The sequence below is a fragment of the Indicator indicator genome, chromosome 11 (assembly GCF_027791375.1).
Source record: "Indicator indicator isolate 239-I01 chromosome 11, UM_Iind_1.1, whole genome shotgun sequence".
In the NCBI taxonomy this organism is placed as follows: Eukaryota; Metazoa; Chordata; class Aves; order Piciformes; family Indicatoridae; genus Indicator; species Indicator indicator.
In genome coordinates, this window is record NC_072020.1 from 23,344,458 (window position 1) to 23,364,429 (window position 19,972).

Sequence of the window (19,972 nt, forward strand, 5' to 3'; positions counted from 1 at the left end):
TAATACTGTAGCAACAAGACTCTCACAGTGGAATGTATTGAACAGTCCTTTCTTGATTAATGTTGTACTTCTTCAGGAAGGGTATAAAGGTCAAGGTTAGGAGGACTACAGTGATTTACTACCAGAAATCTGTTAGGTATTTTGAAGGGTGTGATTCAAATGTCTGCTTTATTTCCAAACAAATGACTGAACTTGGATTGGGTGCTTTTGATTCCAGAGCTGCTGGAAAGAAGAGAGCAACAGATTTGTTACTATTGCCTAGAAACTGAATAAATAAACTTTTCAAGGGCCTTTCTAGCATAGACTGCAAGAGTCAGGTCCTTCTGACTCCCACAGTTGGTAATGTCTTAATGGCACATACTATCTACCACTGCCTCAAGTGTTCCTCTGAGTGCTACCATGCTATCAAAGTGATCGACATCTGGCTGAGTTTGTTTCTATCACACGGAATCACAGAATGTTAGGGTTTGGAAGGGGACCTTAAAAGATCCTCTAGTCCAACACCCCTGACAGAGCAGGAGCACCTAGAGCAGGTTGATATGATGTCTGAGGAAAATTGATTTTAATTCATTACATCCAGCAAAATTTCATGAAGTTATCTTGATGGAAGTGTTTTGAACTATTCCCCATAAGGTAGTTCTGCATGAAAAGACCAGCCAGAATTTACCTCTGTTGCTAAAGGCAAGCTCTTACAAGATGTTCATATTGTTCCTACAGTCAAACTTCACTGACTGGAGAAGAGTCATAAGCAAGATGTGTGGTTTTTTTCACCATTCTTATTCCTAGGAATCAAACGCAGAACAGGCAGAGCAACCTTACTGATATGTAGTGATTATTTACTTTGAAAATAATTTGGGTTAAATTTTGGTCCATTATGTCAATCTTCTGTGCTTTATCGTCTCAAACAAGTAGCTGGAGAACACTTCTTAAATTGACATATGTTTGACATTCCCTCATAAAATAGATTGAATGACACTATAATGTCCATTAAAATAAAAAATAGGATATCTGTAGGTCCACTGAACTGATGTGCCTAGGAGCAATGTCATGTCACCTCTCTCCCTGCTAATTCCTTTATTAACGATTTGTCCTCTTAGTCTTAAAAGAAGCACCTCTAGGATCAGAGAATTTAAGTCTTGGTGGTCTCTGACCTCATTGTTCTGATGTGTTCATGACCAAGGAACTCAACTTGAGAAAACTAGGCCATTAATGCATTGTTTTTTAATTGTAGATCACTCTGTATTTTATTTTTTCTTTGAAATATCTTTTTTTAACACATAGCAGATTTAGAGAGAGTTTTTGGATGTTGCTTTGAAGAAAAATCATTACATTTTGTAAATAAAATTTAGGATTCACAAAGTCAAGGAGTTGCAGTGATTTTCAAACAGTTCTACATTAACGACCAAGAAAGATCTCTGCCAAGAACTTTATGATGAATCTTTTGGAATTGACATGCAAAGTGGAATGAGATAAAGAGAAGGTCAAAGGGAGCTTGTGTGAAACCTTATCAGGCAAGACTTTTCGTTACTCTCTTCTTGGATATTCTTTTCTTTGGGTGCAAGTGGGTTGTAAAAGTTAATGATTTAAGAACAGCAAAATCCCATGCTGAAATCTTGCCCATAGTACTTCAGTGGAGTGTGAAAGATTAAGAATAGGTGATTCATGGACTATGTGTTGAAAGATAGATTGCTTACTGTACATTTCCTGCTACATTCCGTAAGAATGTGTAGATAATATGCAGGACACTGTCTGCTCTATGGGAAAGATGAAGCTTTTTACCATTAGTCTCACCATTAGTCTTTTCTTTGATCATTTCTAATAAAAGGAAAACAAAATGGTTGTGTCTTACTAGCTTGTAAAACTTCCTTAATACACTCTTTTTTTTGCAATATACAACTTAAGAATCATTAGATAAAAACCTGGCTTGGACCACTAATAAGCACCATCTGTTGAACAGCCATATAAGATTTTTACATCCAAAAAGACCCCACAGAAAGATTGCTTTAATGTTAAATATCACAGACAGACTTTTGTTTTTAACCAAGCCGTGTTCTCCTTTTTAAGTATTGTGGCTGATGAAAATGTGTGCACTTTTGTACACAGAGCCAGAGAATACAATTTGTAGCAGTGTTTATTTTTGTAAAAAGAAACCAATGGATTTGATAGACATCATACTTGTCTTTCGATTGCACACTTTTAAACAAAAATAATAGAGAGAAGAGTGAATGAAACTTGTTGTTGCTACTTCAAAACAACATCTAAGTCTATGAATGTTCAAAATGAAAATATATATATCAAGAATGCTAAAATGTCTATTTTACATTATCTACAAAAATGTATGTTCTAATCCAGCCATAAATCATAGGAAAATACTTTGATACATGGGAAAAGTTATAAACATAAGAACATTTTGGAGGGAAGTAACACACATAGAAGCTCATTAAATAATTACAACAACAAATAAATAGTTTGTTCAGCTTTACTTTTTGCTGCCATGCATATTTTTAATTTTCAGTATACTGAGATAAGAGAAAGGTCAGCATGCAAGGCTTTTTTTTTTATTTAGAATGAATCTGAAAGCAGATACTAGGTGTTGTATTTTTAAGCTGTTGTCAGAAGTTCATAAAACATGATCTAGAAGGCAATAGATGTGATAACTGTTCTCATGAAAACACACAACAATGCATCTTTGTACAAAATAGACTTCGGTGAATATTCATGGCAAATTTTCTTTGTCTCCACAGCTCGAGAAAATAAAAAAGTTTATAGTGTGGGTTTGGAAGGCTGGTATTATTCCCCATCTTGAGCATTTGGAAAATCACCCAAAAGGTCCATATGCTGAGAATGCCCCTTTTAATTTTGGTCAAAGCAATAAGCATGTAGCGTCAACTGAGAAGACAGCAATGGCAGACTTGTCTTTAAGCAGTCAAAATGGTAAAGCAAAGGTTACAGGCGAGTTCAATTTTGGCACAAGGAGAGGGGGATGAGAGAGGATGGAATGTCTGACTTCTAACTTGTACTATGTTTGCTGGATTTACTGCCTCTTTTCCTCTCTTTGTGATGCTGGATAGGTTTTGCTTGAGAAGTTCCCTCGAAGTTGTGGCTGGACTCATTGTGCTGCCTCGTGTATCGCTTGCACTTGCAGGCTGTGACCACAGTTATTTTGTAGGTTCTTATACTTCCATCCTGGCACTGAAGCTGGATCCTCTGGGTGCGGGTTTTGTCATTGACACATCTCCACTCCTGTGAGCTCCGCCTGCTCCAGTACTTGGTTCCATAACCTCCTCCAATCCAGTTGGGGAGCAGTGGCAAAGGGAGGCACTCACCAGCACACACTAGCTCCTTCAGTGGATTGATGCTGGTGCACTGGCCATCTGAAATGTACTTGGTGGATCTCAGTTCCCGACAGCCAACCTGAACACGATCTGCAGAATGCACAGAACAATAAACACTGAGACTGAGAATGGAGAGGCTTCCTTAGCCAGTAATTTTCACATTAATGAGCTCTTTTGCAGAAGTTAAAGTAAGCTGTAATCTTTTCAGGACACCTTTTTACTGTTGTGTCCCCCAACACAAGGGCCTGAAGCACAGATGATATCTCTAGGTATTACCACAGCATAAAGAAATCATAATGATATGTACTTCAGCAGTTGTGGTAGAAAAGGGAATTTTGTTCTCTCTCCTTCTTCTCAGGGATGTACCTTTTAGAAGAGGAAAAAATGCCCCAAAGGAAGAAATGTTTCCTGCTTCTTCTCTGTCTAGGGTATCTGCTCTGTGATGTTTACAACAATTATGTTGGACCATTAGCAAGGGGTAAATAGTGCTTTGGAAACTGTTTATGTGCTCTTAAATGAATTCCAAAGAGTGTGTTTCTTCTCATTCCACGGTTACAGTGGACTGAGTTTCCCATGAGCGCAGCTGCTCTGAATGTAGATACTGCAGAAGTGATAACAGCTGAAGTTACAAGGGCAGGGTGTTCTGCATATAAAGTTCGAATGATTAGCAGCAATGATTTCAGTGTGATTATTTTGCCCTCAGGGTAACAGCATCTTTGTATCTGTAGCAGTATTTATATTAGATGTAACATAGAGGATCCTGTAAATTCTCTCAGGCAACTGACACAGAATCAACAGACAGAGCTTCTCATACAGGCGTGTTTGTACCCGTCTGTATGTGCAGCTCTGCACCCTGCAATAAACACAACTGTTTATTTCAGTAATTACACTTTGAAATAAACGCCCACAGCGCGCTTAATTTTAATAAGCAATCTTTACTGGCTGTGCTCTCCCTCTTTCTGAAGGACAATTACGGCACAGATTCTACACACAATGCAATTAACTAACGCCTTTAAAACAGAAGTAATTACTAGAAACATTTTAGAGTGAATCATAAAAGGCTTTGAAGGTACATCTACATATCACAGCTACAGGCTGCTTCTGTTTCTGCTTGGATTTTTGGAAGCCAGTTCTGAACAGAGACACTTAGATTACTTCACCCCATCCCCTTTGTCTCGGGATGGGCAGTCAAAGGGACTGTAAATCTGCAGGTTGATCCAAGGGACTGTTTTCAAGGCTGTTCTCCTGCCTGCCTTGCAGAAGAGATCAAGCTTTCCTTCCTGCAGCTGCACACAGGAATGTACCTGGAAGCAGCTGGTCACAGATTGGAGTTTGTCTCTCTTGTTTTTATATCTTTCCTGGCTCAGCGTTTTTGCGGTGACAGCTGACAATGAATACCTACTGGGCTGCTCCAGTCATCTCATCATGATGAGATGTTTCCTGTGCACTTACACCCTCGGCATTCATAGAAGCTGACACACCTGGCTTAGCTGAAAGGCATCGGTGTCGCGTTTGCCTTCGCTTTCCAGGGATGACGCTATTTTTATCGCGTTATTGTGGGTGGGTTGGTGTGTGTGTGTGTGTGTCTGTTTGAATTTCTTTCATTTTAAGGAGGCGGGCAGGGGAGGGAACAGTCAGCAGCATGTTTCCAGAGCCCCATGTATCTGACGTGTATACATACAACTTAACAGGAAAAGACTAGATATAAAAAGGCAAGTTAGAGCAGAGATCACAGGTAAATCACGATCTGATTTGTTTACTTTTGCTGGAGGTGTTAAGCAGCTAAGTGCTACAGCAGGAAGTAAAACTGAGCAGCGGGAATGAAATTCAGAGTTTTTTATTGCATTTGAAATGTAGCCCGGACACCTCCCCCGCCCGCAGTGGGAGGGTGAGTTAAGGAAGCGAGCGCTTTGGGAATGCCTCTCACTCCTTTTCCTTGATCTTGCTTCCCCAACGGATAACCCACAAACCCGGCTTTCCTGCATCAACCTCCCTCAGGAAGCAACCTGCCCGAAAGAGCCGGTCCTACAGGACTCACACCCCGGGGGCGCCCGGCGAGGCAGAGCCCAGCAGGGAGCCAGCAGCATCTTCCCTCGCTCCGGCTTCCGGGCACTGTTGTGGCCCCGCGCTCCGAGGGGGCTGCGGCCGGGGGCTGCGCTCCGGGGCCGGGCCGGGCAGCGTGGAAGTGCCGCCGGTGGGATACTCACTGTTACGGTCGGATCCTGCGCTGGGGTAGTGCCTGCCGCCGTTCCTGGCTTGGTTCAGCGTGCTGTTGCTGCTCGGGCTCGCCACAGCAGGTTTAACAACGTGTGAATAAAGTATCTCTGTAGCATCGTTCTTGAAAGCCAAAGAGCTTCTCGTGAAGATGCAAGCCAGGAGAAAGCCGTAGAAGGGAATGGCAGGAAGAAGCATGGCTGGTTCAGTGTCTGTCTGAACAGAGCTGCAGGAAATCTTCTGTTGCTTCTGGGTAACTCTGAAACTGCTCGTGAAGGTTTCCTTTATATATTCAGAGAGGCTTGGCATTCATTCAGGTGTAAAGTTGTGGATAGCTTCAGAATGAAAACCCACAAAAGGGGTGGGATCTCAACATGAGCCTGCGAAGACCTATTACCAATAGGAGAGAAGACTGCAGTAAAGGAGGAGTTAGATGCACTAATTGCAGGATTCCTGTTTGGGGCTTTTGAGGGTATCAGAAAACTCTCCGGCACCACACAGCAGCATTCGGGCTGAAAACTAGAGGCTGCCGGTCTGCCCTGCTGTGGCACACGGCCCTGCATGCCTGTGCTGTTTGCGTGATGCCACTAACACGGTGTCGGAAGAAGTCTCACTCCTGTCAGGCAAAGTTACGTCCCCTCTTCTCCAATGTGACTTTCAGAAAACTGACTGTAAGGATGCAAAAGTTATAGAACTTACAGAAGACTGCTAGTTACAAACAAATACTGTCTTCAGTATACCCAGATCACTTAAAAAAATACTGTGAATAATTTAAAGCTGCCTCTAGATGCTTTAAATTATGCAGCTTTGATCAACAAGGAGCACTGCTAGAGAAACTACTTGTTTTAGGGGAATATTCTCTCCCTGGTGTGCAGAGTTACAAGTATGTGTTTCTGTATCACCACGCATAAAAAGTATCTCCTCTAGGCTCTTTAGTACAAAAATATCCATATTCATAGTCTCTCACTATGCTCATTCACCAAACCAAGTCTTTTTTTTTTTTATTTTTGTATGTTGCCTAGAGCATTCTTATATTTTTAATGTATTATTTTGTGTCATAACAAAACCAAAAGGCATACTTTTTTTACTGCATCACACACTTATTTGATTTTACATTAAATTGCATGGCCCAACTCCAAACTAGTGTAAATCGAGATGCTGTCAGAAGGCCAATGCTCGTCTGCCTCCTGATGAATGCTCTATAGATTTTCATTATAAATAAAACAATGATCAACACTGAAAACAATAATGTTCTAATTAAAAGGAAATCTTTCTCTTGGGAAAAAGCACAGCCATGCAGGAGGCCACATTATGAAAAGGTTAGACTCTAATCCCTCTTACACACTTTGTAACTGAGTTGCTATGCATAGTCATCCTGCATTTTATTTGCTGCAATGAACGCAAAAGTGGAACACAGGTCAGTTACCTCTATTGTCAGGGCCAAAATCTCAGTCAGTCAGAGAAGACAACATTGTTTCATCCTGGTCCCAGTAAGACATCTATATCAGCAACACTTTCCTTTTGCATCACTAAGTTACCCTGGGTTTCTGCAGGAGTAAGGAGAGATCCACAGTAAGTGCCAAATCGATAGTCTTTGTTTAAGACACAGGAAAAACAGGAGCCTTGTGAAGTGAAGTTTTACTGGCAGAGCTGTGTGTGGGGACGTTGATTGCCTGCATCTATTATGACTAGCCCAACCCAGTTCTGGAATAACAAGAATGTTGCAAGGCAGAGTGAGATCTTTCAGCACAGTAATGTATGGAGGAGTGGGATCACTGCTAACCCCTGACAAAGCTCCAAGTTCCACTCTCATGGAACATGTTACTTAGTCACTAAAGCAAAGATGTGCATTTTACCTTCCCTTTTAAAAAAGTATCAAGTTGTCAGAGAAGATATGTATGTTACAGACCATTTATATTTGAGCATTATTTTTCTTCAGCAGCAGCTAAGGAAGGGTCTACTTTGTCGATGTTCAAATCCTACTTAATTTTTTTTTCCATATTCACAGATCATACAGATCTTCACACATTTCACCTTCCCTGCAGTCCTTGTGGTGAACTAAGCCAATTAAAAAAAAAAACCAAACATGGAACTTGTTTTCCAGTTATGCACCTGTGGGTATCACTCAGGAGACTTCTTCCTAGTAGAAAGATTTTCTTAGCTTAGACTTGGGAAGTCTTTATGAGAGCTTCTTTCTTTGAAGTAAGGCTTAATCTTCTCACAGGAAACACGAATGGGACCTTGGAGTGGCTATGAACTTGGGTCTATAACTTGCTAAGCCTCAACCTTTTCAAATTTCATTGGAAGCTAAAAATCATCCTTTCAAAACTGGGCTATATGAAAGCATTAAGATTATCACATACTGCTCTTGGTCTTGTCACTCAGAAAAGGAAGACCTCAAGACAAGCTTCTTACAGAGGAGAAGTTTGGCCTTGAATTTGCAACAGGAATGATAATACAGATTAACTCTTTTTTCTGCGCACTAGGCATAGAGTTGACATTGTTTTAATTTCATTTGTATTTCCCACTCGTTACAAATACCATGTGAAAATTTCACGATTTCAGTTTCTTAGTACTGTCAACCTCCCTGCTTTGAAAGGTAAGCAGGCTTCTGAGGAGTTTGTCAGTTAATTTGGTTTATACTTTCTTTAGTCAAGCCTAGAGACTGCAGTCTTTCACTTTTTCTGAGTCTTTCTGAGAGAGATTAGAACTTGCATGAAAGGAAAGGATGCCATTCAGTCAAACTGGGTTATTCTTCCTGAGCAAGCTGCACAATCAAAAGATGTTTCTTGATGCTTAGCCCAGAACAGGTTTTTTAGCTATTGCTAGATAGATGGTTCTGGTAAGCTCTCAAAGGTGAAGGCTGTAAGTTAGCTTTGTAGCCTCCAAAAAAGTCTTCTAGAACCTATAGTCTGTCCTTATTCTAGTCAGATTCAGTGGCTTGTGTAGAACATTGCTCTATGCTTAATCTGTAATATTTGCCATAAGGAATATATTACACAAGGTCTTTGAAGTCTGTACTGGCTTCCTTTTTGCCTCCGGGCATAACTCAGGATGTTCTTATTGATCTATAAAACCCTATATACTTTGAGTCCTAGGCAATAAATTCTCTTTCCTTTATCTTCCATTATGACGCTTAAGATCAGCCAGGGCATACTGACTATACCTAAGTGTCTAGAGAATGCTCAGCATGAAAGGATCAGGAGACTGGATATCACTGCTGCTAAGGATCCACAAGAGCTCTGTTCTGTTGCTGGGCATGGTGAAAATGCTGCTGTTAGTCAGATCCTTGAAAAGTGACTGTGGGGAAGTTGATGTTTGTGTATGCGCCCAGGGATGAAGTGCTATATTTAACTACATGCTGCTTTTTTTTTTTTCCCCCACTCAACTGCTTTTTGTATCTTAATAGCCTTGCTTCTGAATGAACTTAAATATAGTAGTAAAGCCATCCATCACTCTTCAGAGAGTTATCCACACCTTAAATCTTGCTTTCTCCATTTTCTGTGAGGGAAAAAGCCCCACAGTTCTCTCAATGGATGTGGAATAATACAAGGCATGTGTTCTGTTAAGATCCCAAAAGAGAATTCCCTTCTTTGTGGTCATTTATAAGTCTGTCAGGACCCCATCCTCCATGTTTCTTAGACACTGTAATGATGTCCGAAGGGCAAAGTTTTGTGTGGAGTGCACACACCTGTCTAGCAGCACAAAACAGCCACAGGGAATAGAGGGGTATGCACTGACAAGTAAAAATGACTGCCAGAGAGCCTTTTCTTTGCAAACCACATGATCACTGAACATGCACAAAATAAGAAGAAATGCCCAAATTTTCATAAAACTGGGCCTGCACAGTTTTAATAATGACAGGAAAAGGCCAGAACTAGAATGAAAGCTGCACAGAGAGAAAGGTTCAAAATTTGTTGTTGTCCCAAAGAGAAGACCATCAGAGCATTGCACTCTGACTTGTTTCCAAAGGCAGATATTTTGAGAGTGAGTACAGGCTCAGATAAATGACTGCAAAAAAGAAACTGACATTTATTACTTTGCACCTTAAAACAGAAATGACTGTCAGGCTATTTTCTGTTAAGCAATAAGCATATTAGTAATGTACTTCAAAGCAGCATAAAATGTGATTTGGAGCATGATAAGAGAACATGTCTGAAAGTGAGGTAAAATGGTAATAAATGCAACTGTTGAGAACTTGTAAGCTGTTGTGCAACAAGTCAGCATGATTTTAAAGCCCATACAGAAAATATGTTATAGACCCAAGATACATCCCCATGCAGATTCTCAAACAAAAGATATTTTGAATACCAGGGTTTTTCTATACTTAGTGGTACTTCTTAATTTTCTCAGTAAATTACTTTTGAGAAATTCAATGGCAAACATAACCTATATTCTCATTAATGAGAATGACTAATTAGTTCTGATTTATGTCTTCATCTCCATAAGATTTCATATTGCAATTTTATTTTTACTACTTGCTCTTATACATAATGAAGACAGAATAATTTAGATCAGGCTGTGCCTTCAAAGGAGGCAATTTATCACTTTTAGCACAAAAGACATTAAATAGACTGAAAAGGGGGAAATGCTTCAGTTTATTTTGAAAGTCTAGGAACACTTACAGTAGAGTGAAGAACTGTTGACATGCACTAATTATAATTGCCACCTCTTCCTGAGCATTTGTAGTAAGATGTTAATACCAGATTGAAGACAACGTAGCTTATTATAATCCAAAACATGTTTTATGATATCTGCATATGTTGAAGAAGGAAGAAAAAGAAAGTGAGGTCTTACAAATTAAGAAAAAAAAAAACTAGAAAGAAAAGAAAAAGAGAATAATAGCCTGTTTACTGGGGGCAACTCTTAGATGACCCTGAAATGTAACACTTCTATTTTAGAGAGATTTAGGGTAATAAAGCAGGATTTTTCATATATATTCATGTATATATATATATACATATAGACACTGGACTTTGGTGTCTACATACTTTCTAAAATGTTGCCCTGAGGAGCGAAAGTCCTACTGATTTTCAGTGAGCCAGTTGCTTAAATGCTTTTGAAAATTTTACCCTCAGGTTAAAATTCTGAAACTCCTACTCGGTGTTAAGCAGGCAAAGTCCCATCAACATGCCCCAGTTGCAAATAAAAAAGAAACTGAGTGAAGGTTTTGAAGTCTGACTTGTTTCTTTACATGTAATTAACTGAACTCTTAATATATCACTATGTTTCAGTAAACTGCTTTGTGTTTCTAATTACGTGGTCTGAAATGATTACAGTGTATTTAAAAAATGCACACTCTACAACAAACCAGCTAAGAAAATCTGGCATAGTGTCAGGATTTCCTAGGCAAACACTTGCCAAACCTGTTGTTGGATTCAAAGTCATAATTTAAAAACAAGCCTACAAGGTATCTGGAAGAAGATCCCTCTTTCCTTCCTTCTGCTCCATCTTCCACTCCCTTACAAGGAAATCACTTTACCTTATCAAAACAGAACAGTTACTGACATTTGTCTCCTGGTAAGAAACCTATCCCTGCTACCTTCAGATTTTAGATTTGACTACTGTATATTCATGTTAAAGAAAAATGTTACCTTCACCAAGAATGTGAGTGTCCAAATTCTTCAATCAGATAAACATGCACAACTCCCTGCTGAAATTAAGGAAGTACCTGAGGGCAAAACCTGGCCCCAAATTAGAATTTTAATAATTGTAATACTGTGTAATCTTTTCCCTGCCAGGAGACAGGAATGGCCTATTCTGCACAACGAATTCACAGACACATCAGTGTCAGGGTTCCACTTACAACCCATGAACCAGAATATCATTGAATAAAATGCATATAGTTTATTTTATTGCAATTAATCCATCCAATATTATTGCACATTTGTACCAGTACTGAAAATCTCTTATTTGTACCTGTAGGATCTGCTATAATGCAGCAAATGCTTCCACATTATCACCCCCAGAACAGTTTTAAGCACTGGGAACCTTAATTAGAGTGGACACATCTGTCTCTCTTTCTCAAAGGAAATTTAAGAATATCTTCATGCGTCAGGTTTCAGTCTCAGCTGCTGATATTTCCTTCCTACCTGAAGTTAGTTTTAGTCATCCAGTTCTAAGTACTGAACTGTTTCAGTTCAATCAATGAATGAGTTCAGTTCAATCAATGAATGAGTTGAGCTGAATGAAATTAAGACACAGACCCAAGGATCACCTGCCTGTGCAGACACTGCAGCCCATTCCAGACTTCCTTTCCAGCTATTTTAATCACCTTGAATTCAAGTGTAAAAGAAAGTATAACAGGAGCTGATAAATCCCTGATGATTGAAGATCTCCTCACCAGAATTCTCTAGGATCTCCTTTAATACAATAAAATTACATTTTTACTAAACTAAAGCTTAATATAGTTTACTATGACTGCTGTACAGCCTTAACTAATAGAGTGGCAAAATGCATACCAAGAGTCAAGTTTCCAAAATCGTAGGGCTAAATGTTTAGCAATTCTTTAAACATTTTTACAGTGAGAACATTTTGTTGTTGCTGTTGATTCATGTTCACAAAGATAATCTATAGAAATGCATGCAAATTCTGTTTGGTTTAGAGTGTGAAAAATACTATTGCCATAAAGCTTAGAGGTGGGAATTCCTATTCAGTACCTTCCACTCCTTCTCCAGATTGTATGTAAAATTTAATATCAAAACACTTACAGGGAGGAACAAAGAATGGAAATTCTTTGCAGCAATAGTTGTCAAGATTTCAAAATCTTTCCTTCAATCCTAGTCAGAAAAAAAAAAAAATCTTCACATTATGAGACTCCTTACTGAAGAAATTTCAGAAAAATAAGAAAATCTAAGCAGATGTTACTATTTTGATTTTTTTCTTTGATTAATCTTGACTTTTAATAATGGCAGTTCAGTACCAGCAGGATAATCCCTGCCTTAAGCATGACATTTGGTTTTAAAGGATTATTTATCTTATCTTATCTAAGCTTAGAAGTCTCTCAGTATACCTTTGTGGTAATAAAAAAAATATTAGCTGTACTTGCTTAATCACAGAGTTTTAAGCAAAACCATCCTCTAGCCTGAAGTGCAGCAGGATTTCAGTCTTCAGCTAATGCTCTATATATCTATATAATCACAACAGATTAGCATTTAGGATTAAAATGTAGTTAAAGTAATATAGTTACAAAACAATTTAACAATGAGGCTGCTGTCAGCAGAGATAATCAGCAGTGATTAATTTAAAATGCCTACTTCTCCAAAGATTAAACTTTGTCCATACTGTTTATCACTGATCTAACAGTGGTTCTTGTCACTATTGAACCTAACATCAGTGTCCAGAAACTGAACAGGATCCTTAAAAAACGTGTTGCCCCATTTTCAAAACCTTGTCACTTCATTCAGGCAATGAAGACATTCTTTTTCCAGTGCAAAACATGGTTGTGAGAGACATTTATTTTGGGACTTCAGTCTTAAGTCTACTTACAATTACAAACTGGTTTAGATGACACATAAACAGTATTCAGGAAAGGAAATGTCAGAACATTGTTTGTTCACTTGGCCTTTCTGCAATTCTTCAAAACTTTTCACACAGCTGCTTTTCTAAAATGTACCCTAACATGGAAACTTTATACAAATAAAGCTTTCATAACTGTTAACATCTGCATTTGTTTTTCATGAGGAATATATCCAATAAATTTTCACTTTGAGGAAAACCAGAATAGTGTCCTCCCTTCTGGCAATTTTCATCTAAAATGTAGCTCTCATCTCACACACATTCATGCCTGCCTGATTAGAACAACCTAACAATTTTTACTGTAAATGGAAAATGATTCAGGTGAAATCCCTGGCATGATTCTTCCCTGATGGTAACCAGATAGACCTCCTCTAAGTCCAGGAGATTCATGTTTACTTTTTAAGGTTGGATGTAGCAAGCCACCATTGTATAAAGAGCCAGTAAGAGATGGTGTTCTGCCCGAATTTTGGGTTTCTTTTTGCTGGCTACCTTTGCTACCTCTTGGGAGGGCAGAATCATAAAATCTTGCCTTCCATATCCCCTGTAGAGTTCTGCATGACAGATGCTCACTTCCATCCATCTGTTGTGTAGCTGAATGGAATTAGTGTGCCACACTGACTCCCTCCTTCACTTTTTCCACTGCAAATTCTGGCAAGCCTAAGAGGTGGGATAATGACTGCCTGTCATTTCCATGTCTGTCCACCTGGTTCCTCTCTGCAGGAAGCACCTTTAGCAACTAACAGGGGAGCTAGAGGAGTGGGAGGGTATCCCTCCAGAGATTTTTCTGCACAGTGGAAGCTTCAAGAGAGGAAAAGTACTTGAGATACTTACTAAGGCTGCATACTTACACAGCATCAGAAAGAGCCAGTAGATCAGGCAGGTCCAGGAGGCAGTCTGGGGACAAATTTTCTAAAATAGGTATTCTGAGGAGATTTCATTAACTAGTAGCAAAGCATTTGATACCCATTTATGTCAAAAATGAGTGAAAAATAATTTTAGTAGTTTCTACGACAGATGAAAGTAGCTGTTGCTGTAGAACTTCTTAAAATAGTAAAGAACTGTATCTTTTTTTTTCCTTTAAAAAAAACTACATAGAGAAAAATTACTTCACAGTTACTTCTGATTCTGCATGTACAAGAAGTTATAGTACTATTTCTGGTTTATAGTGGTAGAGAATGTTGGCAAATGCTGTTATATCTCAAATACCTACCTCAACTTTTAGGTTGCGTCCACTTTGTCTGCGTCCAGTTTTACTTCTGCTTCTTACTTGAACTGTGACATACATACATATGTAGCATCTTACAAGTTGTGCATAGAATAGGTATTCTGTGCTCCCTCTAGAAAATAATACAGAGAACATAAAAGAAGGATATCTTACTCAAAATAAAATATTTTATTCTGGGCAAGCCAATACATAAGTCTTCTCAACACTCAGTATCATTATAAGGTCTCTTTAGAAAGCAGTAAAACTGAACTACTGGAACTAATTTACTCACAAAGACTTTAATGACCTTCTCTGTTTCTAAGTGAAGTGAGGAAAGTGGTTATTTTATCACTATTAATTTAGTCAACAAGTATAAACAAAAATGAATTTAGATGATGGTTACTAAGGACAAAGGTATCTATGGCTGTGAAATACTTATTTGATGTTCTAGAAAACATTTAAACTGTTTGAGATAGATCATTTGTTTTATCAGTTCTCAGAAGGAAGAACTATGCATGCTTTTGCAGCAGCATTAACTTTCTTTAAGGATCCAATTCAAACTTTGTTGAAGTCAACAGAAATCCCTCAATTGTCTTAAAGGGAGTTGGGTTTAGAGCCTCCATGCAGTAAAACAATCACCAAGACACTGGCTGTGTTCCAATAAACTTTGTTCATGGCATGCACATGAAAATAACTTAAACCATGTGTCCAGTAGGTGGCATATGAGATCTCAGACTCTAAAACATAAATAAACCAATGGCATGTCACCACCAACACAGGAAAATGATATTTCACCCGTTAGATCTAAAAGGCCAATATGAACTATAACTGTCTATATGCCACTACCAATATGGTCTTTTTATTAGCTTTTGTTTAATTAGCATTATTAGATTCACATTTCCATGTTAAAAAGAACTGATCATATTTATGAACAGCATGCCTGTAAAATACTTGATTTATCCAGCCTTTTAAAAATAGTTTACTTTTTTTTTTTTCCATTACTTAGTGTATATTACTAATGTCAGCACACTTGTGCTTATAATGTGGTGGCAGTCCTTCCCAAGTCCTTGTTTCAAACATCTGAAGGGGAACTCTTTCTCATTCTTCCTGAGTTTGCTCAGAGGTCATTAGTGAACACATCATTCCCTAGAAGCACCCTTCTTCCTATGGACATTCAGCACTGAGATTCCAATTTCAACCTCATGCCACATGCAGTAATGCCATTGTAAGAAATCTGGGATGATTCTTGAAAGGAAGGCTCAGGAATCCTCTATTCCCATTCAAGTCCTCTTTGTATCACTAACTGTTCTTTATTTTGATACTACAAGTGACTTAATCACCATCTAAGGCTAAACACCACTTTGTGAAACTGCAACACCTGAAAGAACTTCAAAATATCTTATTTATCCCACACACAAAGATTAAAGGAAGGAAGATGGTCCCAGGAATAAAGAGGCTGTTTAATGTAATCATACCTCAGGATTACACTTGGGTATTAAGGTCCTTTTTGGCTAGGGGTGATGTAGAGGATTGAAGTCACTCATTGTTTGTCTTATTACCTTCAGTGAAACATCTGAGGAGACAAACACTGAGTTTGCTTTCCAAATCTAGCCTTCAGCTTTCTGGCGTACATAATCTTTGCATGGTAAAAGTTCAGGCTCTATCAACCCAAACTGGTATGGTCTTCAGCATCAAAAGTTGGCAGTGTGTTTGGAAATAGCTCATTGATCTCATCTCATAATTTTGGGACCAATACAATGTTTATTCCTAGGTTATGCATCTATACTGTCAAGCATGTGTGGATCTCAGACTATTCCCAAGACTTAACTTTCCCATAATTCATACCACAAATCCATAAACTAATACCAAAGCATTATTTTAGCATGAGTGCCAGGAGGTGGGAAAACTCTTACTGTACTCAGAAACACTGATTATACTCCCTGGCTTTGTATGGGCCAAGCTTTTGTTCAGGCAGTCTGCCTGGCCTGCACCCAGCCAAAATCAATCGTAGTGGAGGTTCATCAGCTAGTACTCAGAGGGTGTTTTTCCTTCTAACAGTGTAGATTGTTTAAAACCAAGATGCAAGTGGGCTATATACAAAAGTATAGATGGAAAATTTGTGGGACATGTGGCTTAGGGTGCGCATGTGTGCAGTCAAACCCACTTTGCAGTTTGTAGTCTAGACATGGCCTTATGGCTTGGATTTGGAAACACCAAACCTCACAAAGATGAAAGTAGTGTTTAATACCCTAAGGCAGATGGGTTGGAATGTGGAGAAAACCTAATAATGCAGGTTACTTTAAAGTCTGCAGTATGACTGTGGTCAATCCCGCTTTTTTAGATGGGGAGGGGGAAATTTAATCTCATCAAAATTTGGCAGGTACAATTCAAGATAAATAGTTTGAACCTCTGGTGGCTGTGGTTTGGAAGCAAAATTAAGCTTCCAATAAATTTCTGTAAATTTTCTTTCTGTATGTTCTGCTAAACACAACTTCTCTCTTGGAGGCAGCTTTAATAATACAGTGCTTTTCCTCCTGAAAATTCCCAGCAGTCTTTGCAAATGACATTTGTTCCAGATCACCCAAATGTGATTAAACTGCATGGGGAGCAACAACCATACAGAGAGACACAACACATACCTTGGACCATGGAAGTTTTGGCTAAAAACACTACCTTGAAAATCTATCACTGCTAAAAGCAGAGTGCTTTTTATTTTATCTACATGAAACAGACAGGAATATGAATTTTTCAGTTGATTGTAAACTTTTACCAGTCTACTAAGTGCCTAGGAAGGTAGAATCAGTGAAATTATTTGATTGGGACTGGAATAATAATAGTCAGGGTGTCTTAAAACTAATGTTAGGCTTTCCTTGCCAGATATATCTGGATATTAGTTCCAGCTCCCTATGTTTTGCATGCAGATGAGGTAGTTGTTGGGTACAAAGCCTTAATGAGGCTGCAGACAAAAGCAAAAGCACTTTCCTACAAGAGGGTGAAGAACTGAGTGTTGCTATTAATCATTTGCAGACTGGTATGCTCTGTTAAAAATAGAAAATACTAAGCATAGCAGTAATTCAGAAAGAAGTACTGTGTACAAGCAATCAATGGAAGTAATAATATTAAGTTCATGTGTATGTTAAGATCATGAGCTTTGTCACTACAGTGGAAATAAAATGGAGGATACAATGAATGCTCATTTTGTTAGCTTACAAAACTTTCGTATAGCATTATATTTTGGCATTAGGCACGTGCAAAGATCCAAAAATGCTCAATACAAGTTAGAACTCAAATGTCTCCTTCTCCAGAAGAAAGAACATTCCCAGAGTTCAAGAGAAATTGTGCACAAGTGAGGCAGGACCTAGCTTGCTGAGGAGTAGCTCCACCATCCATTGAAATGCTGTTAGTTAAGACTTGAAAAGTATTGGCTTAGTGAGTGGTATTAGAAATATTAAATCAAATTGAAACTGCATTTTTGTACATTGAGACAAAGGTATCAACAAAATTGCAACGCATTTCACCAGAAGAAACAGATTGCACTGATTCTTGTTTTATGTACTCCATGCTACCTCACTCCTGCCAAAGGGCCAGTATATCCAAGCATTTTTAATAAATTATCAATAAAAGACTTATGGACAAAGCACAACTCATATGGTACAGATAAGATACGTGTATATGAAACATTTTTAATTGTACATTTTCTTTTCCCCTTTCTAATTGTAAACTATAACCTACATGCTTTCCTCCTTTTCTTTTTCTATGAGCTTTTGGAACAATTCTCTTAAAACTGGACCTTTTTAATTTGAAAAGAAAGTACTGATAACAATTTATGTTCTTCTTTGGAATCTATTGTTCAGTAAAATTGTATTTTCTTTTCCACACACAGTCTACTGGCCAAGTTGTGTGTTGTTCTGCGCCACGGGCTGTAAAGTCTTGTAGACAGTATTTCTTTGTTTCCAGGTTAACTGTTTAGAAAAACAGAAGGAAAATACTCTATTTTTAAGTTTATAGAATGCAAATTTTTCTTGTTTCTGAGATTGTATTTGCAGGACATTTTGGCTGAAGTCTTTAAAAGAGCCAGAGAAAACCAGCTGTCCAGTCCGTTCATGGAGATGGTTTAGTTTCTACCAGCTTTACATTCATCTGAAAAAGAGCCACTAAAACAAGGCACTATTTTTACTGCAGCCTTCGACTCTGAGGCTACAGAAGCCATAAAAAAATGGGTAAAATATTAATTCTAAAGGCTACATACAGGGCAAAATATTTAAATGTTATTTGTTACTCTTTTTTGAAAATGAAGAGATTCAATTTTACTGCATTTCCCAAAGCTTTTTTTAATATTGGAAGGCGATGGGAGATGGTGAGATGATTATATACAATACATATCGAGGTACTGTACTCCATAGCCTCTATGCTATGAGCTTAAACCTGCATGTTATGAAGCTAAAAAATGTGTTTCAGAAAGGTACTAAAATGTGAAGGAAGCCTTTGGCAGATGCAGGATCCATTTCTTCTGCTAATTTGGACATTGCTGATGTAAAGAATTTATATCTTACCTGTAGTCTGATGGTTTGGGCTTTCATTTTTTTTCGGCCACAAAAATATTTCTCCTCTATAATACTACATGGTACTTTCCCTTTTAAAGGTACAGGCACATTAGGTTTCAGTAATCTCTAAGCTGTCTTATTTCTCTCCCATTTATCACTGTTCTGTCTCTCAGACAGCTAGGAAGCTACTCAGCTGAACACAAAGGAGTTATTTTTGTCTCTAAGAATATGGTATGAGGCTCGCTATACACAGAGTAAAAAACATCGAGGCATTCATGACAAAAATCTAATTTAAGAACAGTGCTGTCAAATTCTCAGCAGTATAAAAGTGAAGAAAACCTTAATAAAAACAGTTATATGTGCCCCTGTCTTTTACAGGTTGGAAAAGACCTTCAGTATCATCAAGTCCAACCATTAGCCCTTCTCTGCAAAGTCCACCACTAAGCCATATCCCCAAGCACCACATCTACATGGCTTTTAAACACATCAGGGGTAGTGACTCAACCATCTCCCTGGCAGCCTGTTTCAATGCCTGACAACATTTTCAGCAAAAAAAGTTTTCCTAATGTCCAACCTAAATATCCCATTGTAGAGGTTCCCCCTAGTTCCTACTGACTCAGCAGATACAGTTTGGCACCTTGTGCAACTGAGAATCAGACCATTGACTTAAGAACCAGCTTTAGACTTGTAATTTTGAAAAAGTATTGAAAGTGTTGGCTTAAATACCAAGAACTTACGAAGCTTTTTGTACAGACAGTACCATAACCTTATTGCCATGACCTCTTTCAGTTTAACCAACAGACACATAATGAACGACAACACTACAGGAACCACAGATTCTAATTTTATTTTCTTTTCATGTCTTCCTGTCTTATTATTCTGCTCGTAGAGAATTTGAAGTAATATTGTATACTTTTGTAAACACAGAACCAGATTCCACTCAAACACACACCTATAACCCTATTCAGTAAAAAACTTTAAATTCTCATCTGGCTTTCTGTGAAGTTTTTTTCAGCCTGTCACGTTTCCTTTCCCTATTGTTACTACAGACTCCATGGGGTACTATAAATGAAGAATCACCAGAATTCTCCATTGTAAGATCTTCCTTTTGTGCTGGCTTTTGTCCTGGCAGGAGATAAACCATCTTCTTCACTTTG

At 38.3% G+C, this 19,972-nt stretch overlaps 1 protein-coding gene across 1 annotated transcript; it reads right to left on the reverse strand.

The window, feature by feature from the left end:
* Positions 1 to 3,009: 3,009 nt before the first annotated feature.
* Positions 3,010 to 5,858, reverse strand: SOSTDC1 (sclerostin domain containing 1). The gene is made up of 2 exons (XM_054385081.1): positions 5,543 to 5,858; positions 3,010 to 3,425 (listed from the first exon to the last, which is right to left on the reverse strand). The coding sequence occupies exons 1-2, from the start codon at positions 5,856 to 5,858 to the stop codon at positions 3,010 to 3,012; spliced, it is 732 nt and encodes a 243-aa protein (XP_054241056.1).
* Positions 5,859 to 19,972: the final 14,114 nt, after the last annotated feature.

Excerpts from the sequence above, each read along its gene's own strand:
- SOSTDC1 (XM_054385081.1), bottom strand. The coding sequence starts at position 5,858 with ATGCCAAGCCTCTCTGAATATATAAAGGAAACCTTCACGAGCAGTTTC. Across the intron at positions 3,426-5,542 it reads CGCAGGATCCGACCGTAACA|ATCGTGTTCAGGTTGGCTGT; the intron begins GTGAGTATCCCA and ends TGCATTCTGCAG.